Genomic DNA, 24,727 nt, shown 5'->3' with positions numbered 1-24,727 from the left:
GTACATGCTCCTTACTCTATATACCTTATTCAATATCAGATCATATTTAAAGCAATTCATAGATCCATACAACCTCTAGTCTCAAAGCCAGGACACATTACATAATTGCAACACATGGTCACTCAACACCTACAAGTTTCATTTCAAACACATTGAATATGTCAGTCAGTTGGGAGCCCTTGGGCCTGAGGCTTGGATGTCCTCCAAATTCAATAGGACTACCTGTTAACCTGGCCTTCAACTACGTTTTACCATTGTACACTTTCAATTCATGGGTAATAAAAACATGAGAACAAATATAAAATGTGACATTTGCTGCCTCTCGCAACATCTCTGAAAGCTCGTGTTACATTTCACAATGAACTAAATGCCTAATCTGCACGGTAGCTAATTTCATATGGTTTTTCAGTTATTTTTCTCTTACATTAAAGTACCGATGATGCAAGATTTCAATGAATGTGGTTTGAATTAATTTATTTTAAAAACTCCAAACATTTCTTTAAAACATTCAGAACACAGTAACACATGCAACAGGAATGAGACTAACAAGAACCCAGCACTTTAGGACTACAGAAATGGGAAGAGACAGAAAGAGAGAGAAAGGGTGATGAAGAAAGAATAGAGAGATTCAATTCAACTGTAAGATCGGCGCCGGAGGTTGGTTTTGATGAGGATTCATAGTCGTCGTTTTCCTGGGCAGAGTAAGAGTGCAGAGGGGTATGGAGAGTTGGCTGGGGAACGACAGTGACGTCTCTTAGCTGAACTTGGCTTTAGAGAAGTCCATCTCTGGGTGCTGCGACATGAACCTGGAACACAATGACAGAGGGGGGGGGGGGGTCACATCATAGAGTCTGAACAGTGAGAGTAGCCTGGTTCCATGCTACAAGGGTTTGGCAATCACAACAACCATAGGCGTTTGCAAGACTAGCCATGTTTAATAGTCAGATTACACTGGATAAACTCATCCCAGCATTGAGTCCAGTAAAGGGACAGTGGAGGAAGCCAAGCTGGTACCAGCACAGTGATGCCAGTTACAGATGCACCGATGTGGACATTTTGTGTGATACCGAAAGGTCAATATTTTCTTTGCAATATTAACCTCTCCCTTCGTTTTCTCACCTCCACAACAGGCTGATGCAGATATATTTTAAGGCTTTTAATCGCCCGATATGGTCAAAAGAACACCTACAAAGTAACCACATCAGACTCTAACACCCATTTATAAAGGATTTGGATGTCCTCTATTGTGTCACACAGTAATGAACAGAAGTCTAACCATAGTAAGTGTACTAGATCTTTTGAAGAGGACACTTTCATAAACAGAGGAAGTGTGAGGCATTGCAGAATGACATCACACATATAACCAGCCAACCTATCATTGGCCTCGCCTCGTCATGACCAGGACAGGGAGTAGAAGGGCTTTTAATAACATGAACTCTGATAAGAGACTGTCCTCTACATCCATCTCCGACGGCTCCTTCCCTTAAATAGGGTTTCTAGTAAGCCACAGGTGAACAAAGGTAACCTAACGCTGGCCTTGCTCGTGACTGGGACTAGAAGGGGTTAATAACCTCCACAGTGATAAGAGAATGTCCTGTACATCCATCTCCAATGGTTACGGCTCCTTCCCTCTATCCCGTACATACCCCTTATCACTGTGTAATGGTCCTTCTACCTATACTAGTCTAGTGAGTCATACAGAGATCATTCAGGCAGTATTTGCCAACTATCACTAATGCACCTCACATTGCTCAAGTCACGTCACTAGGAAATAAAAACATGGTCATTGTCTGGTCATGCAATCTGTCGAATACAGAACATATTCACAAGACTACGCAGTATGTAAAATGCATATAACTTTGTTCTTCAATAAAAAAAATAAAAACAGGGCACAAACTATGCAATCCACCTGCTCATAACAAAAAGTTCAACAGTGGGAGACATGCACATTGAGACTGACTGTACAATGATGGCCGAGGTCAGCGTGGGTCCCTGACTTTGAATAGGGATAACATATGCACTACTCAAAAAACACACTGCTTAATCCACCTGCTGAAAAGGAGTGCAGTGTGTGACATGGGGCATTATGATGGTCGAGGAACAAGAAGTGAGGTCAGCTCTAATCCCGGACTCAGTTGGGAAGCTGGTACAGACGTCTCACTATCTGTTTATGGCTGCAATGATCGTGTGACCTGACCTTGACAGGAAACAGTAGGAGACAGCCGCTTTAACATTCACTTTTTCCTGTTTCCTCGTTTCTATGGCTGTTAAACTATCCAGTATATTTGAACATGTTTGACAATAAAAAGAAAAGCACCAAGTAAACCTATAAAAAGTAAACAGCAAACAGAACATTTTCTTGTCAGTAAGTATATAATATGAAGTACTTTTCTAATGTTCAATTCTGTCAGTAGACTGTCAGTAGTTAAGTCCCAGTGATTATTGGGATCGGTCAAACATTTCACTGTCTATGTTTTTATTTCCTTTATTTCTATTTAACCTTTATTTAACTAGGCAAGTCAGTTAAAAACAAATTCCTTATTTACATTGATGGCCTACCCCGGCCAAACCCGGACGACGCTGGGCTAATTGGGCGCCACTCTATTGGACTCCCAATCACGGCCGGATGTGATTCAGCCTGGATTCGAACCAGGGACTGTAGTGACGCCTCTTGCACTGAGATGCAGTGCCTTAGACCACTGCGCCACTCGGGAGCCCAATGTGAAGAAAAGTACTGCACTACTTAAACTATGTCATGATGGACATGCTATATGATGGTGCTAGAAGCAATGTGCTGAAAGCTACTTTTTGAGGATGTCTTGTTTCTTCTGCTCTTCGGAGGTGGGTAGACCCATGGACTTCTGTCTCTGGTCGTACATCATCTTCTCCACCATACCACGGGTCTCCCCATCCAGATCTGACAGCTGAGACAGCAGGAAGAGAGAGAAGGAGAGATAGAGGGTGAGAGGGAGGAATATAGAGAGTTGGAGGAGCGATAGAGAGATGGAGTGAGAGGGAGGAATATAGAGATGGAGAGGAGCGATAGAGAGTGAGAGGGAGGAATATAGAGAGATGGAAGAGGAGCGATAGAGAGATGGAGAGGAGCGAGAGAGAGATGGAGGGTGAGAGGGAGGAATATAGAGAGATGGAGAGGAGCGATAGAGATGGAGAGGAGCGATAGAGAGTGAGAGGGAGGAATATAGAGATGGAGAGGAGCGATAGAGAGATGGAGGGAGGAATATAGAGATGGAGAGGAGCGATAGAGAGTGAGGAATATAGAGATGGAGAGGAGCGATAGAGAGTGAGAGGGAGGAATATAGAGATGGAGAGGAGCGATAGAGTGAGGAATATAGAGAGATGGAAGAGGAGCGATAGAGAGATGGAGAGGAGCGATAGAGAGATGGAGGGTGAGGGAGGAATATAGAGAGATGGAAGAGGAGCGATAGAGAGATGGAGGGAGGAATATAGAGATGGAGTGAGAGGGAGGAATATAGAGAGATGGAGAGGAGCGATAGAGAGATGGAGTGAGAGGGAGGAATATAGAGATGGAGAGGAGCGATAGAGAGTGAGAGGGAGGAATATAGAGAGATGGAAGAGGAGCGATAGAGAGATGGAGAGGAGCGATACAAAGATGGTGAGAGGGAGGAATATAGAGATGGAGGGTGAGAGGGAGGAATATAGAGATGGAAGAGGAGCGATAGATAGATGGAGGGTGAGAGGGAGGAATATGGAGAGATGGAAAGGAGCGATAGAGAGATGGAGGGTGAGAGGGAGGAATATAGAGAGATGGAGAGGAGCGATAGAGAGTGAGGAATATAGAGATGGAGAGGAGAGATAGAGAGATGGAGAGGAGCGATAGAGAGATGGAGGGTGAGAGGGAGGAATATAGAGAGATGGAAGAGGAGCGATAGAGAGATGGAGGGTGAGAGGGAGGAATATAGAGAGATGGAGAGGAGCGATAGAAAGATGGAGGGTGAGAGGGAGGAATATGGAGAGATAGAGAGGAGCGATAGAGAGATGGAGGGTGAGAGGGAGGAATATAGAGATGGAAACGGAGCGATAGAGAGATGGAGGGTGAGAGGGAGGAATATGGAGAGATGGAGAGGAGCGATAGAGAGATGGAGGGTGAGAGGGAGGAATATAGAGATGGAAACGGAACGATAGAGAGATGGAGGGTGAGAGGGAGGAATATAGAGAGATGGAGAGGAGCGATAGAAAGATGGTGAGAGGGAGGAATATAGAGAGATGGAGGAGCGATAGAGAGATGGAGGGTGAGAGGGAGGAATATAGAGAGATGGAGAGGAGCGATAGAGAGATGGAGGGTGAGAGGGAGGAATATAGAGAGATGGAGAGGAGCGATAGAAAGATGGAGGGTGAGAGGGAGGAATATAGAGAGATGGAGAGGAGCGATAGAGAGATGGAGGGTGAGAGGGAGGAATATCGAGAGATGGAGAGGAGCGATAGAGAGATGGAGGGTGAGAGGTTAGGAATATAGAGAGATGGAGAGAGAGGGAGGAATATAGAGAGATGGAGAGTAAGGGGAAGACCTTTAGTAAGTGGGAGATAAATACCCTTTTATCTTTAAATAAAGGAGAATAATCACATGTTCTCTTGCAATATACAGTGAGCCTTGCATCAGTAGCCTGGCGTTGGTTACCTTAGAGTTCTCCGGACAGATCTTCTTTGTATTGAGTTCTGGATCCGTGGTCACTATCTTATTCCACCACTCCATCTTGTTGATCTGAAACAGACGCAAGGCATGATTTAGTGACTGAAAAGGTTTCAGAGTGAAATAGATTGTAATACAAGAGAAATAAAAGCAGTACCTTCTCCAGGTGAATGGTGACCACCTTGCCATCCTCAATGAGCCAGGAGCTCTCCTCCACCTTGACGTGGTTGTAGAGCTGTCCATCGATCACAGGAGGATGACCCTTCAGACCCACCTTCAGCACACCACGCTGGATGTCCACCACCACATCCTTCCCCTTCATACGGAACTTCACATCAAAAGGCACCACCAGCTGGGGGGCGGGATAAAGGGGAACACCCAATTAGAATGAAGGCACCACCAGCTGGGGGGCGGGATAAAGGGGAACACCCAATTAGAATGAAGGCACCACCAGCTGGGGGTGGAATAAAGGGGAACACCCAATTAGAATGAAGGCACCACCAGCTGGGTGGCGGGATAAAGGGGAACACCCAATTAGAATGAAGGCACCACCAGCTGGGTGGCAAGATAAGAACACACAGAATGCCTGATTACCTTGTCTGCCCAGATTACATCTTGCCCAATACTAAACCAATCCCTAGCAACTGGGGGCAAAAAGATAAATCACCATCCGCTCTGAAATAGAGGAGCTGCCCATGCATAATGTGCAAAATGAACAGAGAGCACAAAATACCCCTTCATAGTTAAACAATCATGCTACAGTTAAACGTTAATATCCATGCACTAGGGAATACTAAAACCAAAGGCAAATAAACTCACGTCCACTTCAGACAGGGATTGTGTCCAACGATAGTTGGCCAGGTCAGCTCCATTGCCTGCGTTAGGTTTCACCTTGTCCTTGTCTTTCTCATCTTCTTCTCCATCGGAATCAGTCTGGCAGAAATGAACAAGTTATTAATTAGCTTCAATTGCTTCAACAAACATGCAACCCTTGTGCTGTTAAATATGTGCATACGTTTCCCCCCTAGTTTATTTCCCAAGTGAGATGCCCCGCCTATATGATAGCTGGGGAAACAGTGATGTCTCTCTACAGCTCATTTATCTAATGAGGCATCCCAACCGAATCTCTTACCTCCTTCTCTCCCTTCTCTCTCCCTTCCTTCTCAGCTTTCTCAGGTGGAGTTTCTGCATTTGTGTTTGTGGCCTCTTTCTTCTCCTCTTGTTTATTTTGCTGAAACCAAGACAAGACAAAGACAGACATTAAGCTTCATCAAGACAAAGACTAGGGTGGTCCCCGATTTAAAGAAATATTGGTTTACAAAGAGTTGTCTGTGTTTTGTGCTCATGCACATAATTACATTACCCGACCTTCCCCAGTAAAACTAACCCCATCTGAATAGGGTACAATAGAGCCTGACCTATAGCATATCATAATAACATCAATAAATTGGTTATAACAAACTCTGAACACCGTAACACGTGACAGCAAAATGGATGCAGAGGACATGACGAATAAAATTGAAACGGGGGAATGTTTACTGGTTGCTCAGGAGGTAAAGGGAAAGTCAGATGTGTGGAATAAATGTGATTAGTTGTGTAAAATCCCAGAGATCAAGAAAAAGAAGGTAAAGAGCAAACGCTGCATGCATATTATGTGTGTTAAACAGGTGCTGTATAGATTACAATATGATTTTTCTGACCGTTTGGAACAATGTAAACACTAAATAAAGTATAAGCGTACCAGAGAGTCTGCTGTAACATTTTTATGTTAAGCCTTTATTACAGTAAAGACTAAAAACAGTCGCATTCATTCAAGAATGCTATTTCCGAAAAGGAACAGTTTATTTATTGCATAAGCTAATTATTAAATGCTTGCTTTAGTGTATTTAAAAAATATATAATGCTTGATTGCATTTCAAATCATGAATGACTCATATGCTGTGTGATGACATGAACGAATGAATGATTGATTGATACAGTAGCCTATAGAAGTATTGAAATATAGGCCTAAATTCATTACAGTAATAAGACTAAACAGGATGTGCTCTTAGGCCTACAGTTCGATGGTGGTTATACAAAGCTGTTATATTAAGCCTACTAATGATAATGACATTACGTATTATCATAATAATAATAATAATTACAATGAGATCAAGAAAAAGGAGGGTTATTATTATAAATATAATTTCCCCAACAATTTAGAACAGTGTAAAGACTAAATAAATTATAAATAATACTAGAAAATCTGTTCTTACTAAAATTACAGCAAAGCAAAGATTAAAAACTGTCTAATTTGTGAAATTGTTTACTTGACATGTCGTTGCGTGAGGCTTGGTGTTCACGGAATCAGTAGGCTATTAAACAAACACTCAAACAGGCAACAGAAGCAGGATCTGTCTTGTTTCTGTAGATATAATGATGATTTATAAAGACAGGCACATTTAACAGTTAGGCTATTGATTATAGACCTAATTAAGTTGGGGTTTCCTCTCTCCTCACTTTTCTTAGACAATAAGTCAAGGGCTGTTTTCTCCTCTCCTCATTCTGCTGCTGTTCTCCACAGCATTGTTCTCAACACCAATATGCTGGTTAACTTTGCTATTATGCACATAGCAACATGGTCTAGGAAAAGGTGCCAATTCAACAGCACACTGCTGTGTTTCAGAACCGTGGAAAGAGACCGGTAAAACGCGCATGTTATAAAATAATATCATTTTTATTAGTGTTGCACCATTGTTCTTATGTAATATAACCATATACAATTTCAGTTTAACATGTCTTAGACTGATGGACTGTGCCATCTCCAAGGCCTCCACAATGGATCAGTTCACTCAGCGCGAATCAGACAGGTGATATTTTTTGCTACTGCTCGACATAAATAATCTCGGTTCACCAACAGCCTATCGACCAAACAATTGACCAGTCGACTAAACGGGGTCAGCCCTAACAAAGACAAACTGTTAAATCTAATGTGTATAGCACATCAAACATTCATAACTGACAACACATTTTTCTTACCTTGTCGATTTCGGACTGAAGTCTCTCTGCCTCTTCGTCTGTCAGTTCTTTGATTTTGGGCTCGTCGTCTGCTTTCTTAATCTTCTTTTTCGCCTCTTCTTCAGCTAGCTTAGCAGCCCTCTCTGCCTTCTCTCTCTTCTCCTTCTCCTGTCTCTTCTCCTTCTCTCTGTGGGCCTTCAGGGCAAGACCGCTGTGGTGGGCAAACGACTCCTTCACCAGCTGGGGACAGAGGTGTTATTACTAGGTAACACAGCCACAAAGTCATAAACCCCTTATTGCTACAATTTCTCCTCTTTAAATCTAATTTTAAAACCTGATCCTAACCACGATCCTAACCTTAAAACACCTTCAAATGTTTACTATATAGACAATTTTTACTTTGTTATTGTGCTAGTTCATAAGATTAGACAGATTGGTTCAGCATCTCTTGATGTATGCATTTTTGTTCTGTTAGGTATCCAATGTTGGACTCACCTTCTCTGGTGCACCAGCCTCGCCACCCGTGAAGAAGTCTGTTTTACGCCGGAGGAAGCTGAAAAACGTGTTAACTAACTGTTGGACGAACAAATATTAGATTAGAGATGATATACAGTGATCCCTCGCCACTTCGCGGTTCACTTATCGCGGATTCGCTATTTCGCGGATTTTCATAATGCATTTTTTTTTTTTTTTTGGTGCATTGTGCTCTGCATTCTGATTCGCTAAAAACTCACTCCCGCTTCTTGTATCAAAACATGCTACGAATTGTGCTATCATTTTGTCGTCTCGTGCAGTTATGTGTACGTACATAAAACAGCTTGGCAAATTTACATTAATGATTGATGATTGATGGAGACGCACAGCCGCTGACCGATGCAGAGCTGGCAGAAATGACAAAGCCACAAAGCGACGATGAAAGAGAAGAGGGAGAAGAGGACACGAGAGATGAGGAGGAAGGACTAACGCTTGGTCGCTTAGCAACCATGGTGCGAATGGCCACTGAACTTAAGCGAGTAGCTGAGGAATGGGACCCTTTGATGAGCCGTTCATTACAGTTCTCCAACGTAATCGATGGTGGCATGTCGGTGTACAAGGATCTTTTTGCAAAGAAGAAAAAAGAGCGACAACAGCTGCCTATCACTATGTTCTTCTCCCGAACAAACACACCTGCACCGCGGGCTTCAGAAGAAGAGAACACTGCAGAGCGCAGTCAGGATGCAGCGGCCCAGTCTGAAGAGCAGTGAAACGGCCTACACGTGAGTCACTGTATTTGTATACATGTAATAGTTGCTAATTGTAAAAAAAAAAAAAGTTTTCTATTTCGCGGATTTCACTTATCGCGGGTCATTTTCGGAACGTAACCCCCGCGATAAACGAGGGATTACTGTATAGCCAACCTGCGCCTTATCCGACTCACAAGCCTATTTGTTATGGCTTACTAACGGTACCACACCAACATGCCTAAACACTGTTAGCTAGCCTATGGTTAACGATTACGCTACTGGTGTGATATTAAATATATGCGACTAACATTAGCTACATGTTTGTGGTGCTATATGCGTGGTGCAAACGCTGGACACTTTCCCATCCCCCATATAGCTAAATTAATTAGCCGGCTAGCCAGTTGTTGATGAATTTGCTAGCTAATGTTAGCATGCTAGCATGCTATCAAACTGTAATTTACCTCTTGTACACCTCCTTCGTGCTGTTGTGCCATAACAAGTAACATCCCGTCATACTTTTCATCATCACCCATTTTCTGTTCTAATATATATAATCTTATATATATAAACTTGTTTGAAAATATAATTTGAAACGGATAGGCTAGCAGCAACAGGGAGCAATGTAAAGTCACGTTGCTGTGTACTTCTTTGAAACAAGCACCGCCTTGTTTCTAAGAGAATGGAAAGTTTAATGCAATGGGAGGCCAAGCTTTTAAATGACAACCAAACAGCCAATTAGATCGTGTTACATGAACGGATATGGGCACATTCATATTTTGACGGGGGGAAAATACGAATATTCTAGATTAGAAATTAGTGTTTGATTGATGGCAAAAATATTGCAAATTAATTATGCCATAATTATCGTATATTCATTTTATTTCACGATTACACATTATTTCTTCGTTAATCTGTTATAACTGTGCATTTGAATAAATTAAAATGTATTTATGGAAATACATTTTTACATGCAAACACATGATTTGTATGCTCAAGGATAACATTCTGATTCTGAAATTCTTTGTTGTAGCCATTATAGCTAATTTCCCCACCTCTGAATCGGCAATGATCCTATTGAAAATGTTACATGTAATAGTTGTAGAACATCTTTCTAATTCTAACCCTCATTTATTGTCAATGATAGTGATTTAGCCGGAGATATCGCTGATTGATAGATGTCAATGACCAACAGCTCACTGTTCAATTCTTTGACCCAGATAACATATCTGTGGAGCCATGACTGAACTATTCAAATAAAGTGAAATAATGGTCACAATGACCATCACACAGAGTTATGTTGAGTGATATGCAACATGAGTGGAAAGATTCATGTTTTCTATGTTGCATAGCCTATTTGCAAAAACACATGTAAGGCCAAAAATAAAGTTGGCTATTGATCATGAGAATAAAATTATATCTATCTATGTGATTAGGATCTAGGCTACTTGTGTCGTTTTCCTAAAATTATATTACTCTTTGTCAATACCAACATTAATGCTGCTATCCTATGATCCTAAGTCTGCATTTACCCCTTAACTAGCACGTAATCGAAGACTGAACCAAGGCTGTGTGTTGGGGTAGCAGTCTGTATGGGAGCATTGACCCCGTCCTTGGTAGCCTGGTACAGGTTGAGTTAATAACTGGAGGTAAACATGATAAATGATAAATGTCATTGACCCCGTAGCGCAGCCGGCTTCCTCACGTCTCTCCCTCCCTGCAGGGCAAATGTCACAGTTGTTATGAATACACCCTATTACCTCGCTCCACGTGGAGAGAACCTAACGCAGCGAGCAGAGCAGTCCAGGGTCACTCTGTTGTTCTCGTGTGTGTGTGTGTGTGTGTGTGTGTGTGTGTGTGTGTGTGTGTGTGTGTGTGTGTGTGTGTGTGTGTGTGTGTGTGTGTGTGTGTGTGTGTGTGTGTGCTCTGAGGGGGAGGGGTCAAGGCTGACTTGTCACACACAGATCAGGGGAGCGTGTCCTGTCTTCCTATAAATAAGACTCAGTCTACTGGAGTTGTCAGACAGTCAGAGCTGCTGATCACACTGCTGGACAATATTTCAAAGAGAGAAAGTGGCTATTCTCACGTCTGTAGCATAGCTCTGTAAAGCCTCTGCACTGGGGACATCTTATCATCTATTGATTGATTGATACTTTATTGATCCTCAAAGGAAAATTCATCATGTTTCCTCTTGAAGAGATGAAGACCACCTGTCACTGTTCAGGTTACACGGAGCAACAACATCAGCCTCACACCATCCTGTACAATATCCTGAGCCGGGCGGACAGTAACTACAACAACAACAACAGCATGATCAACAACAACCACGTGAACCAGTACGACTACATGATAATGCCTCACAACTGTCATTGCGAGCGGCGACGAGCAGTGTGTCTGAAGAACCCTGAGGGAACCTGTCAGGTGGCATCTGATGTTCTGGTCAAAACCATCCGCTTCATGAAGAGTTTACCCTCCTTCCGTCAGCTTCCAGTGGAGGATCAGCTATCTCTGCTGAGGGACTGCTGGGTGCCCCTGTTCTCTCTGGGCCTGGCCCAAGAACAGACTGTGTTCGAGGTGATGGATGTACCACAGGCTAGCATGCTGAGGAGGATTCTCCTTAACAGTCAGGGGCCACAGAGTGAGGAAGAGCAAGAGGAGGAGGATGAGGGGAAGAGGTCTCTGCCCACGCTGGCTGGAATACATAAACTCAGATCCTGTCTGAACAGACTGTGGACTCTGAATCTCAGCCCAAAGGAATATGCCTATCTGAAGGGTGCTATGCTGTTCAATCCAGGTAAAGCTCTTCTTCTACTTCTCCTCAGCATGCTATGGTGTACTGTGGAACTCCAAATCTACCTGACATTCTATTAATTTCATTCGATTGAAATATTTGAAGCAATCAATGGCATAATCAATGATTATTTAATCATCTAACATGACAAATTATGGTATACAGCTTCACTCTTCTGTCACATTAGTGTTAAACTGCTGATGGTGGAATACAGTTGAATTGACATTCCATTTACCCCAATTCCTCTTAACAGACGTCCCAGGACTGAGCACCACTGTATTCATCGACAGTCTCCAACAGGAGGCCCAGAGAGCTCTACAGGAGGTTGTCCTGACCCTTCACCCAGGAGACTCGGGTCGATTCAGCCGCATCCTACTATCAACTTCTGCCCTACAGGCTGTCAGCCAATCACTCATCACAGAATTGTTCTTCAGACCTGTTATTGGTCAGGCGAATCTGTTTGACTTGTTAAGTGAGATGCTGTTTATGAGACAAGAGTATAGCTGAAAGTTTGTGCGTGTGTATGAATTATATTTTAGGGTATTTTCTACTGACAAATATGAATGTGAAGATTGCAACTAAGCAATAAAAGTTTTATAAACAAAATGTTTGTTTCTCTCTTAACACATATTTAATCACTCTTCTATCATTCGTTTTTGGCATACATCTGACAATTTATCAGTGGTGCGATAAAAATAAATGAAGTGAGCTACTGTATTTTCCATTGATAGAAAAATCAGGGACTAATTGTACTGGCTCTTAGCATGATATGTACTCTGGCTCCTACTAGTGGTTTCCTACATGTAACTACAAACATGTTGTGCTGTATACTGTACAGGGAAGTACGGAATGGAAAGTACCAAAAATCCCTTGAGTGACTACCTGGGATTGAACATTTCAACGCATAAGGGAGACTGGCAAAATGTGGCATTAGGCCATGTATTAATACTCCAACTAGCTCAACAATATGTAAACAGTTATCTATTTCCTGTCTATGGCTAGAACCAGAATAACCTGTTTTACATGAACAACCAAACATGTAGTCAGTCATCTTGTTACAGTTATTTGGTGGCCTGTATTATTTTGTCCTTGCCAAAGATAAAAGTAATCCCCAGGGGGCACAAATGAACACCCCGTCAGTGTGCACCTGCCAGAGATGTCTGTGTAGCTTAAGTCTTAAATGTGGGCCTGTTCAACATGGCAAAGCACTACAGAACATTCAGACAAAAATGTATTGAGTAGAATCAAAAATATGCTTTCCTTCCATTGTAGAAAAAATAATTGTGTCAGATCTTTTCAATGTACAACATTCTAAAAGTTTCACCTCACAGAACCCTCATTGGCTCTTAGTCTGCATGTTGTCAGACATTCTTCCATTTTGATACATCAACTCCATAGAACTGAGGTGTAAATAGACTGGAAGAGTATTGTGTGTAGTTATTGTGTGACTCACGTCGTCATGCGAAGGGAAAAGGCTATTTAGAAAGAATGAAGACCCAGACATACACAGAGCTTAATGTCAACACACAAAACGTAGGACTCTGACTTCTATTGGTGAGCTAATGAAAGGTGAGGAAGTCACAGTTTGACATTTTTTTTTAATTAACAATGTAAGTCATTAATTTACACACGCTTAGTGGCAGATCCTAAATTCCACATAGTCTCCCCTTGTGCAGAACTAAAATTAGACTTAAGTGGAAGTTAGAATTTTCCCCGTAGAGAACAACTCATATCCTTTATACCAACCACAATAAAACATTAGACAAAATGTGCAAGAATAGCATGGCATTAACGCCGTCACAACTTCATTTGCATGTCACTTTTTTTAAGTGTTATATAAAATCACAGAACTGCATACATTATAAAAGTTAATTTCACATATGTACTCATAGGAGTCTACAATGATATCATGTTACAACATTAGCTGGGCCACATGCTCGCTAAAGATTTTGAAGCATAACCAATTTTAAAGCAATCTCAACATATTAGGATTAAAGTTATGTATAGTAGTACGATATTCCCATGGCATCAAAAGATACATCTACAATTGTATTTCACAGTCACCAATAAGCCAATAACAACATTCATTGTCTTTGAGGTGTTCTTTCTTCATACGTTCCGAGTGGTTTTTGGCCTCCAGTACATTCCAGGTTGGTTCTTGGTGTCCAACCCACTGCATTACTCACATTGGTTAAACCTTACGAAGACTAAGAGCGTCAGGTCCAAACACAGCACAATAAAACCGTGGAGCAATCAAGTGTGCGGTTATCTATATTTCTTGGGTCAGTTTACTTTACCCTGCAAGTCACTGGATAAGAGTACACTACCTTGAAACTGGTTCTTGTGTCAGTGTTGGGAGTTGACCTGATAAAGCAGAAAGAGATCAAACAGCAGTGGAGAGTGGGGTTTCATATTAACACAGCTAGTTGTTATTCAAGGATAAAGGGACATACAGCACTAAAGTAATATGAGGGTGAAGAACAGACATCAAAACAGGAGGAGCTGCTGGAAGGGTCTGATAAGTCTACAGTAACTTCTCTCTGAGACAGACCAACCCCCAAACACGGACGCAATATGTCAGAATCAAAAATACATTCACTACCCTGAGTGGATTATAGTCCTTCAAAATACAGATGACATGATTCATAGTATAGTCTTCAAAGTCATGGCCTCTGGAGTAGTTTGCATATGCGTAATACTCCTCCCACCTAATTTAACAGAGTGCAATTCTCTGGCTCCTTCAAGGTCCCAACACAGAATTCAATAGAACATACAATACATGTGTAACTATGGTTCCCAACCTCTCCAGCTGGGGACTGGTGAGATGCTCCATGGCATCAGGAGTGTTGAGTATGGGTCATCATGTTCTGACCGTGGTCCAGGGCAGGGGCATGCCAAACACAGAGATCTGATGCTCAGAACTTTCTGCTTAAATCAAAATATAAAGGTATGAGATATATAATAGAACAGACAAACTTCATTGTCAACGCAATGATGAAATTTGGCTTCAAAGTTCACATATAAAATGCAAATGACAAAAAAAACATCAGGAGTACCTTATCAACTTATGTGCAAAATGAAGTTAAGTCCACAGGTTTAGTAATATATACATAATTGGTTCAGGACCTTCATCATCAAGAACAACTTGTCATCTACATGATTCAATTAGGTTCATATTACAGCGTTTGGTTTATAAAACCTATTTATTTGTGTCTGACAAAGTCAATACAAGTCTGACTTGCCCTAGGAGCTACAACCTTAAGGCAACCAATCCACCTCTGGGATAGGCTTAAATAAATAGGATGTTCACAATAAAAAGTCACGGAAAGGAAGTATCTATCAGGGAAAGAGATAACGTTGGATTTATGCCACAACATTCCCTCTATTAGATCTATCTCACTCAGATACTAACCCAACCGGTTTCAGTGTTTCATAGATTTTTTTTTTTTGTGCAGCGGTGGCAAAGGTTGTGGAAGGGGGGGAATTACTGGGGAACTCCAGTCGGGATCATTTTTATGTAGGACTGTGAGAAGGTACACTATATATTCAAAAAAAAGTATGTGGATACCCCTTCAAATTAGTAGATTGGTCTATTTCAGCCACACTCGTTGCTGACAGGTGTATAACATGGAGCACACAGCCATGCAATCTCCATAGACAAACACTGGCAGTAGAATGGCCTTACTGAAGAGCTTAGTGACTTTCAACGTGGCACCGTCATAGGATGCCACCTTTCCAACAAGTCAGTTCATGAAATTCCTGCCCTGCTAAAGCTGCCCCGGTCAACTGTAAGTGCTGTTATTGTGAAGTGGAAACGTCTAGGAGCAACAATGGCTCAGCCGCGAAGTGGTAGGCCACACAAGCTCACAGAACTGGACCGCTGAAGCTCATAAATATCGTCTGTCCTTGGTTGCAACACTCCCCACTGAGTTCCAAACTGCCCCTGGCAGCACAATAATTGTTCGTCGGGAGCCTCATGAAACGAGTTTCTATGGCCGAGCAGCCGCACACAAGCCTAAGATCACCATGCACAATGCCAAGTGCCGGCAGTAGTGGTGTAAAGCTCACGCCATTGGAGTGCGGAGCAGTGGAAACGCGTTCTCTGGAATGATGAATCACGCTTCACCATCTGGTAGTCCAACGGAGGAATCTGGGTTTGGCGGATGCCAGGAGAACACTAGCTGACCTAATACATAGTGCCAACTGTAAAGTTTGGTGGAGTAGGAATAATGGTCTGAGGCTCTTTTCATGGTTCGGGCCCCTTAGTTCCAGTGAAGGGACATCTTAACGCTACACCATACAATAACATTCTAGACGATTCTGTGCTTCCAACTTTGTGGCAACAGTTTGAGGAAGGCCCTTTCTTGTTTCAGCATGACAATGCCCCTGTGCACATAGCGAGGTCCATACAGAGATGGTTTGTCGAGATCGGTGTGGAAGAACTAGACCGGCCTGCACAGAGCCCTGACCACAACCCCATCGAACACCTTTGGAATGAATTCGAACGCCGACTGCGAGCCAGGCCTAATCGCCCAACATCAGGGCCCGACCTCACTAACGCTCTTGTGGATGAGTGGAAGCAAGTCCCCGCAGCAATATTCCAACAGCTAGTGGAAAGCCTTCACAGAAGAGTGGAGGCTGTTATTGCAGCAAAAGGGGGACCAACTCCATATCAATGCCCATGATTTGGGAATGAGATGTTCGACGAGCAGGTGTCCACATACTTTTGGTCATGTAGTGTAATTTCTTGTGACATTTTATAAGGACAAGCTACTCCAAAAATGATGAAAATCAAATGATGCCAACATCATATATCTATAATCTCTCACAGAAATGAGCCCAATAACATATTGGTAAAGCAATATTTTAGGACCGACTCTTACCATAGCCTGGCACCATACAATATTATCAGGAAGGTGTGTTATTAGCAATAAGCAAGGTTTTTTCTGTATCAAAAAGGGAGCTACTTTCCTTCTAGAAACATTTCCATGGAGCTGAGACAACATTTTGCCATTTTAAAGCAAATTGTCTGCAATTCTACACATTTTGCTATGGCTAATTCTGTGTTCTTATGCTCACACACAAAATCAATTACATAATGTAGTTATTTTGTTAGATACTTCTCCCGCTTAGCTGAAAAACATTTTTCAAAGCCATTTTGGTTGTCATGCTAGCTGTTCAAATAATGGGAATTTGTGTCGCAATGCAGAAGTTAACTCCTTCTGAGGAATATGTTGCTAGGCAACCCCCCTGCAATTCAAATCAAATTTTATTGGTCACATACACGTGATTAGCAGATGTTATTGCGGCTGTAGCGAAATGCTTGTGCGTCTAGCTCTGACAGTGCAGTAATATCTAACAAGTAATACCTAACAACATACACCACACACAAATGTAATGAATTAAGACTATATACATATGGAGGAGCGATGTCAGAGCACTTGCTGCTCTGTATGTGTCTAACGCTTCGAACACACAGCGTCGTTGCATTTTGGTACACCAGAATTACATTCATTTCCAATGAATCAATGCGTTTGCCTTGCAGCATTGCGTTGCAGAGGCAGTATTGCGTTGCAGAGGCAGTTGCAGTACGTTCGTGGTGTGGTGCATTCGTTAGATTTATAGAAGATATGCGGCAAACTGTATGCGTAGACGGCTTGACAGAAATAGTAGCAGAAGGTGAATGTTGAACTTTCGTTGCACACATATCCAGATGATGCTGCATACTATTTTGTGCAATGACGCTGTCGGTGTGTTCGAAGCATTAAGCCAGTATGAGAAACGTGCTAACAAACGTTCGTGCTATGAAACTAAATAAATACTGCACTCTGACCCACAAAGCATCGAAATTGAACTTGAAAAGTAATGTAGTTCTATTGGAATTTACAGCTGCTGTTGGTAAGTAATGATTCTGCTAGCTTCTGACAAGACTTACTGCATCTTTAAAAATATATACATCAATTATCTTTTCTATAAACTTTGTGTGGTTATAGTTATTTAAGTTTACACTGAAAGCGTTTTTCCATCCTCTCAAATTTTCCAGGGTGGGTGGCAACAATTTATCAGTGGCAATGCGCTGCTGCTAAATGAACACAAGGGAAATACAGCGGTTTCAGTAAAAGTGTGTCTTGAAGGACTCTAACCCCATCATAACAAGCGCTTAATGATGACTACAATAACACAGCACACACGTCAAGTCTCTTACCCGCTCCACTGTTGATCCTCATGTTCCTAGCATTCATATCAGAATCTGTCTCCTTGGATATCTGGATACAATAATCATCTTCAACGTAAAAAACAACAAACAAAGAGTGACAGTCAACTAACAGTGGAATAAATTAATGACAAACGAAGTATCACTTCAATAAGTATGCAAAATAAGGGAAAAGCTGTTGGAAATGTTTATCCGTAGAGGTGTTGCTTACTGTTATTGCTGATGGTTGATGCTTGATAGTTGCTCATGGTTTCGTTACCGCTGTCGGAGGTTCTCCTCTGTGACTTTTTGCACTGAGGTCTCTTCTTGCTCTTCCTAGTGCTGATCCTGATAAAATAGAATAGATGAAAATGGTATATCAACTTTACTGTCCACTTTACAAAGTAAATGTATTAATTCGCTGTCGCGATACGCAACTGCTTTTGCGCGTGCACACACACAAACACGTTGTGCCCTTGATCAAGGCAGTTAATCCCTACCAGTGAATGGTAGCTACCTGATGATGCCCTTGATCAAGGCAGTTAATCCCTACCAGTGAATGGTAGCTACCTGATGATGCCCTTGATCAAGGCAGTTAATCCCTACCAGTGAATGGTAGCTACCTGATGATGCCCTTGATCAAGGCAGTTAATCCCTACCAGTGAATGGTAGCTACCTGATGATGCCCTTGATCAAGGCAGTTAATCCCTACCAGTGAATGGTAGCTACCTGATGATGCCCTTGATCAAGGCAGTTAATCCCTACCAGTGAATGGTAGCTACCTGATGATGCCCTTGATCAAGGCAGTTAATCCCTACCAGTGAATGGTAGCTACCTGATGATGCCCTTGATCAAGGCAGTTAATCCCTACCAGTGAATGGTAGCTACCTGATGATGCCCTTGATCAAGGCAGTTAATCCCTACCAGTGAATGGTAGCTACCTGATGATGCCCTTGATCAAGGCAGTTAATCCCTACCAGTGAATGGTAGCTACCTGATGATGCCCTTGATCAAGGCAGTTAATCCCTACCAGTGAATGGTAGCTACCTGATGATGCCCTTGATCAAGGCAGTTAATCCCTACCAGTGAATGGTAGCTACCTGATGATGCCCTTGATCAAGGCAGTTAATCCCTACCAGTGAATGGTAGCTACCTGATGATGCCCTTGATCAAGGCAGTTAATCCCTACCAGTGAATGGTAGCTACCTGATGATGCCCTTGATCAAGGCAGTTAATCCCTACCAGTGAATGGTAGCTACCTGATGATGCCCTTGATCAAGGCAGTTAATCCCTACCAGTGAATGGTAGCTACCTGATGATGCCCTTGACCAGTCGACACTCTGCATCCTGTTTATCAAGCTGATGCTCTTCGGCCAGGTCACTGATAAGCTGGCTGATTTCACTGGTCTTCTTCAGGAACACTGAGTCTGAGGTGCAGTGGGCCAGCTCCTCGATCTGGTACTCAGTGTACAGCTCCAGAAGCTTTTGGGTGATCAGAGAGTCCACGTCACCCACACTCAGATCACCCATATCCCCCTCATTCCAGGAGTAGGAGGGAGGGCTGTACTGTCTCCCTCCTCCTCCACCTCTTCCATTGTGTAACGGAGGCCTGGTAACGACCACCAGCTCCTTCTCCATTGTGGAAATGTGCACTTTGACCCCTCTGATGTAGACGTCCTCCGACCAATCCTCGTCACCACCACCACTCTCCTTACTGGATTGGGAGTCGTTGGTCCCAAGGTGGCCCTGGAGACCCCGGAGGCTGACCTTCTCCCGATCGTCATCTGGGGAGCTCTGAATGGGACTAGGGGCCAGGATGGTGCTCCGACACACCCTGTAGAGTCCACAGGTCAGCACACTGCACACCCAGCTCTTACAGCTTCCTGGGGAGGAGTGGGCACAGGGACCACACCCCTGACCCCCTGAAGGAGAGTCTCTAGATCCGGGGATGAAGCCAATGGTCTCCTCTGCCTCCCTGCTCTGCGCGTCCCTGCGGTTGGCCTTGTGGTATGTCACCTTTGGCCCCTGGTGCCTCTCCTCCACCGGGTCCACACATCGCTCCTCATAGCAGGACTCCAGGCTGGTGCTGTTGCCCCGGGAGAGGTGATGTTTGGGTCGCAAAGGGACGAGGCCTTTCTGGCCCCCTGGCTCGGACCAGGGTCTAGAGCTCCCTGTGCTGCTGCTGGGCATGGTGGTTAACTAGAGCCAGGGCCTTGGAAAAAAATGGAATATGTATGTTACATTTATAAGGAACATTGCTTAGCCCTGTCATAATAATCAGCGGCTTCAGACAAAGTAAAGTGGACTTGAATCAATAGACAACAACAATACTACATGGACATTAGGTCAATGCCTGACTATATGACATGTCAAATGTATGCTGCCAGGCCCTTGGTATGGCAAACCAAACTTTAAACACAAGTCACATGAGGCTGCAACCCCTGCCAAACCAAGAAACTATATCAATCATCACATATCCCTTAGTGCCAAGTGAAGTTACCCAATCTATTCCGTGGATGTTGTGTGTATGTAGCCTACAGGATGTAGGGCTCAAATTAGTTGTTTTAAAATCAATGAACCACAACAAGATTAAACACACAAACTTAAACTTGGTTCAATTTCAGCCTTATTGGCGTGCCCGTTTGTGTTGTAGCCCAACATTAACACACTTGATTCACCTAAATCCAAGGGCTTGGTGATAAGATGGGAACTTGATTCAGGTGTGTTATTACTGTGATATGCCAGAAAATGGCGCCCTGGGTCTCCAGAACGCCCTGGCCTATACGTTCAAAACCTTCTTTCACAGAAAGTAAACAACACGCCATTAATAATGGCATTATTGAAGCCAGCATGAGGACGGTGACAGTCCATTCAATGTAGGCTGCTGAAGTAGGCCAAAATGTAAACAAATGTGTCATAAGGTGAATGTCAATCAAATAAAATAAAAGGCTTTACAGGGAGTTGATATTAATTAAAACAATCCCCCGAACAGTTGTTTGATAAACCGGCCGAGCCTACTTCATATAATAAAAGGTTTCTAATTTGCTGACACGCAGCAAAACAGCTTGTTGAGCTGGACGACGACGTTTTCAGTCGACCTACAGCCTTCTGTCAAAATAACTTACAATAATTGTCAAGGTGCCATTTCCAAAATCCATATCCAATCAAGTATCGTATTTTGTTCCATCTGTAGTGTATTGCTAAAGTTACACCTGGGTTTATTAATTTGCAGTATGCGTTTCCGTTTAAGCTACGTTTTACTCACGGCATGGGAAGAGTGATCGCGGGTCTTTCCACCAAGTTTTCTTCCGTAAAGTTATATTCCTCAAAGAGCAAGAGCATTTGTATTATATTTTTCTTCTTAAATTAAATTGCCCACAAAACACACGCGGTATAGTTTCGTTTCCCAAATTCCTGCTACAGCAGTTTATTTTTTACCTGCGAGACAAGGTAAACCAAACATAAACTCAACCAGAGAGTAAGAGGCGAAGCAAGATGGTTTACTCCGCCCAAAATCTGTCCACGAAAATAAATCCACGAAGTAATGTCGAATTTGGTCAACAAAAAATGGAATTGCTCATATCCCTAGTCAAAAAATCCTACAGGATTAGGGATTTTTATCAGATTCTCACTATCCTATAGGTAAACTCAGCAAAAAAAGAAACGTCAATTTCAGGACCCTGTCTTTCAAAGATAATTCATAAAAATCCAAATAACTTCACAAATCTTAATTGAAAAGGGTTTAAACACTGTTTCCCATGCTTGTTCAATGAACCATAAACAATTAATGAACATGCACTTGTGGAACGGTCTTTAAGACAGCTTACAGATGGTAGGCAATTAAGGTCACAGTTATGAAAACTTAGGACACTAAAGAGGCTTTCTACCGACTCTGAAAAACCCCAAAAGAAAAATGCTGAGGGTCCCTGCTCATCTGCGTGAACGTGCCTTAGGCATGCTGCAAGGAGGCATGAGGACTGCAGATGTGGCCAGGGCAATACATTGCAATATCCATACTGTGAGACGCCTAAGACAGTGCTACAGGGAGACAGGACGGACAGCTGATCGTCCTCGCAGTGGCAGACCACACGTAACAACACCTGCACAGGATCGGTACATCTGAAAATCACACCTGGGAAACAGGTACAGGATGGCAACAACAACTGCCTGAGTTACACCAGGATCGCACAATCCCTCCATCAATGCTCAGAGTATCCGCAATAGGCTGAGAGAGGCTGGACTTGTAGGCCTGTTGTAAGGCAGGTCCTCACCAGACATCACCGACAACAACGTCGCCTATGGGCACAAACCCACCGTCGCTGGACCAGACAGGACTGGCAAAAAGTGCTCTTCACTGACGAGTCGCGGTTTTGTCTCACCAGGGGTGATAGTAGGATTCGTGTTTATCGTCGAAGGAATAAGCGTTACACTGAGGCCTGTACTCTGGAGCGGGATCGATTTGGAGGTGGAGGGTCCGTCATGGTCTGGGGCGGTGTGTCACAGCATCATCGGACTGAGCTTGTTGTCATTGCAGGCAATCTCAACGCTGTGCGTTACAGGGAAGACATTCTCCTCCCTCATCATTGCAGCATGCCTCATGTGGTACCCTTCCTGCAGGCTCATCCTGACATGATCCTCCAGCATGACATTGCCACCAGCCATACTGCCCGTTCTGTGTGTGATTTCCTGCAAGACAGGAATGTCAGTGTTCTGTCATGGCCAGCGAAGAGCCCGGATCTCAATCCCATTGAGCACGTCTGGGACCTGTTGGATCGGAGGGTGAGGGCTAGGGTCATTCCCCCCAGAAATGTCCTGGAACTTGCAGGTGCCTTGGTGGAAGAGTGGGGTAACATCTCACAGCAAGAACTGGCAAATCTGGTGCAGTCCATGAGGAGAGGCACTGCAGTACTTAATGCAGCTGTTGGCCACACCAGACACTGACTGTTACTTTTGATTTTGACCCCCCCCTTTGTTCAGGGACACGTTATTCAATTTCTGTTAGTCACATGTCTGTGGAACTTGTCTCAGTTGTTGAATCTTGTTATGTTCATACGAATATTTACACGTTAAGTTTGCTTAAAATAAACGCAGTTGGCCTCCCGGGTGGCGCAGTGGTCTAGGGCACTGCATCGCAGCGCTAGCTGCGCCACCAGAGACTCTGGGTTCGCGCCCAGGCTCTGTCGCAGCCGGCCGCGCCCGGGAGGTCCGTGGGGCGACGCACAATTGTCCTAGCGTCGTCCGGGTTAGGGAGGGTTTGGCCGGTAGGGATATCCTTGTCTCATCGCGCACCAGCGACTCCTGTAGCGGGCCGGGCGCAGTGCGCGCTAACCAAGGGAGCCAGGTGCACGGCGTTTCCTCCGACACATTGGTGTGGCTGGCTTCCGGGTTGGAGGCGCGCTGTGTTAAGAAGCAGTGCGGCTTGGTTGGGTTGTGTTTCGGAGGACGCATGGCTTTCGACCTTCGTCTCTCCCGAGCCCGTACGGGAGTTGTAGCAATGAGACAAGAGAGTAATTACTAGCAATTGGATACCACGAAAATGGGGGAGAAAAGGGGGTAAAATTAATTTTAAAAAATAAATAAATAAATAAACGCAGTTGACAGTGAGAGGACGTTTCTTTTTCTTGCTGAGTTTATAGGATTTTATGCCATTGGTGGTTCTAATCCTGAATGCTGATTGGTTAAAACCGCATTCCACCCGGTGTCTATTCCACAAATTACCACCGGCTAAATCTATGACGTAAAAATGCCTTTTTACTCTGTTCAATCTGACTGTGCAATCCACTGTCTCATCAGCCCAGCCAGACAATTTATACATTTGATCTCCACTATAAAGATGTGATAATGGCGCCGGAGGGGATGGCTGCCATTTCATGGGCTCTTAACTAACCATGCTATTTTGTTAGTTTTTTTTTGCATTGTTTGTACATAATGTTGCTGCTACCAGCTCTTATGACCAAAAAGAGCTTCTGGACATCAGAACACGATTACTCACCTTGAACTGGACAAATCATTTTTCTTTAATGAGTCGGATGAGAGGGATTTACCTCAGACACCCGACGAGGCCCTCATCCCCATCATTCACAGGAGAAAAAGACAGATATCGTGGAAGGAGATCGGGGTGCCTTGTAAGGATCCGGCGACGAAAGGCAAATCTGCCTTTGCCATCGGTACTATTGGTCAACGTACAATCGCTGGATAATAATGTGAACAAACTACAAGCATGTATATCCTACCGACGGGACATTAAAAACTGTAAAATCTTATGTTTCACCGAGTCGTGGCTGAACAACGACATGAATAACATACAGCTGGCGGGTTATACACTATATCGGCAGGATAGAATAGCAGCCTCTGGTGAGACAAATGGTGGCGGTCTATGTATATTTGTAAACAACAGCTGGTGCACGATATCTAAGGAAGTCTCGAGGTTTTGCTCGCTTGAGGTAGAGTCTCTCATGATAAGCTGTATACCACACTATCTACCAAGAGAGTTTTCAACTAGATTCTTCGTAGATGTCTATTTACCACCACAAACCGATGCTGTCACTAAGACCACACTCAATGAACTATATACACTCATAAGCAAACAGGAAACCACTCATCCAGAGGCGGCCCTCCAAGTGGCCGGGGACTTTAATGCAGGGAAACTTAAATCCGTTTGACCTAATTTCTACCACCATGTTAAATGTGCAACCAGAGGGGGAAAAACTCTAGACCATCTTGGTGCAGTGTAACCTCTGCGTTTTGTTTACAGGGAACAAGGGAGCCTTAAAACCTGTTCTACCCAAGCCTGCCCGGGGATGGGCAAAAGACTGTTTCAGAGTATTTTCTGCTATGGTTTATCTCCTGTTGAACTT

At 43.4% G+C, this 24,727-nt stretch overlaps 3 protein-coding genes across 4 annotated transcripts; 1 reads left to right on the top strand and 2 right to left on the bottom strand.

Annotated features, from left to right (window-relative positions):
* Positions 1-457: 457 nt before the first annotated feature.
* On the bottom strand, positions 458-9,552 carry LOC120027133 (nuclear migration protein nudC-like). Its single transcript, XM_038971982.1, has 9 exons — positions 9,351-9,552; positions 8,162-8,239; positions 7,688-7,906; positions 5,802-5,900; positions 5,489-5,602; positions 4,827-5,021; positions 4,658-4,741; positions 2,806-2,924; positions 458-806 (listed from the first exon to the last, which is right to left on the bottom strand). The coding sequence occupies exons 1-9, from the start codon at positions 9,420-9,422 to the stop codon at positions 755-757; spliced, it is 1,032 nt and encodes a 343-aa protein (XP_038827910.1). The 5' UTR covers positions 9,423-9,552; the 3' UTR covers positions 458-754.
* A 1,340-nt stretch (positions 9,553-10,892) lies between these two features.
* On the top strand, positions 10,893-12,301 carry LOC120026957 (nuclear receptor subfamily 0 group B member 2-like). The gene is made up of 2 exons (XM_038971751.1): positions 10,893-11,680; positions 11,931-12,301. Exons 1-2 carry the CDS (start codon positions 11,068-11,070, stop codon positions 12,182-12,184), a joined length of 867 nt encoding a protein of 288 aa, XP_038827679.1. The 5' UTR covers positions 10,893-11,067; the 3' UTR covers positions 12,185-12,301.
* Positions 12,302-13,255: 954 nt separating this feature from the next.
* Positions 13,256-21,347, bottom strand: LOC120027431 (keratinocyte differentiation factor 1-like). Of its 2 annotated transcripts, none has more exons than XM_038972362.1 (5): positions 21,136-21,347; positions 19,183-20,082; positions 18,103-18,218; positions 17,883-17,960; positions 13,256-14,605 (listed from the first exon to the last, which is right to left on the bottom strand). In XM_038972362.1, the coding sequence occupies exons 2-5, from the start codon at positions 20,058-20,060 to the stop codon at positions 14,538-14,540; spliced, it is 1,140 nt and encodes a 379-aa protein (XP_038828290.1). In that variant the 5' UTR covers positions 20,061-20,082; positions 21,136-21,347; the 3' UTR covers positions 13,256-14,537. The 2 variants fall into 2 exon arrangements, with proteins under 2 accessions (XP_038828290.1, XP_038828291.1); XM_038972363.1 differs by having other exon boundaries at positions 13,256-14,602.
* Positions 21,348-24,727: the final 3,380 nt, after the last annotated feature.

The sequence above is a fragment of the Salvelinus namaycush genome, chromosome 32 (assembly GCF_016432855.1).
Source record: "Salvelinus namaycush isolate Seneca chromosome 32, SaNama_1.0, whole genome shotgun sequence".
NCBI classification, from domain to species: domain Eukaryota; kingdom Metazoa; phylum Chordata; class Actinopteri; order Salmoniformes; family Salmonidae; genus Salvelinus; species Salvelinus namaycush.
This window is presented reverse-complemented; position numbering and strand designations above follow the sequence as displayed.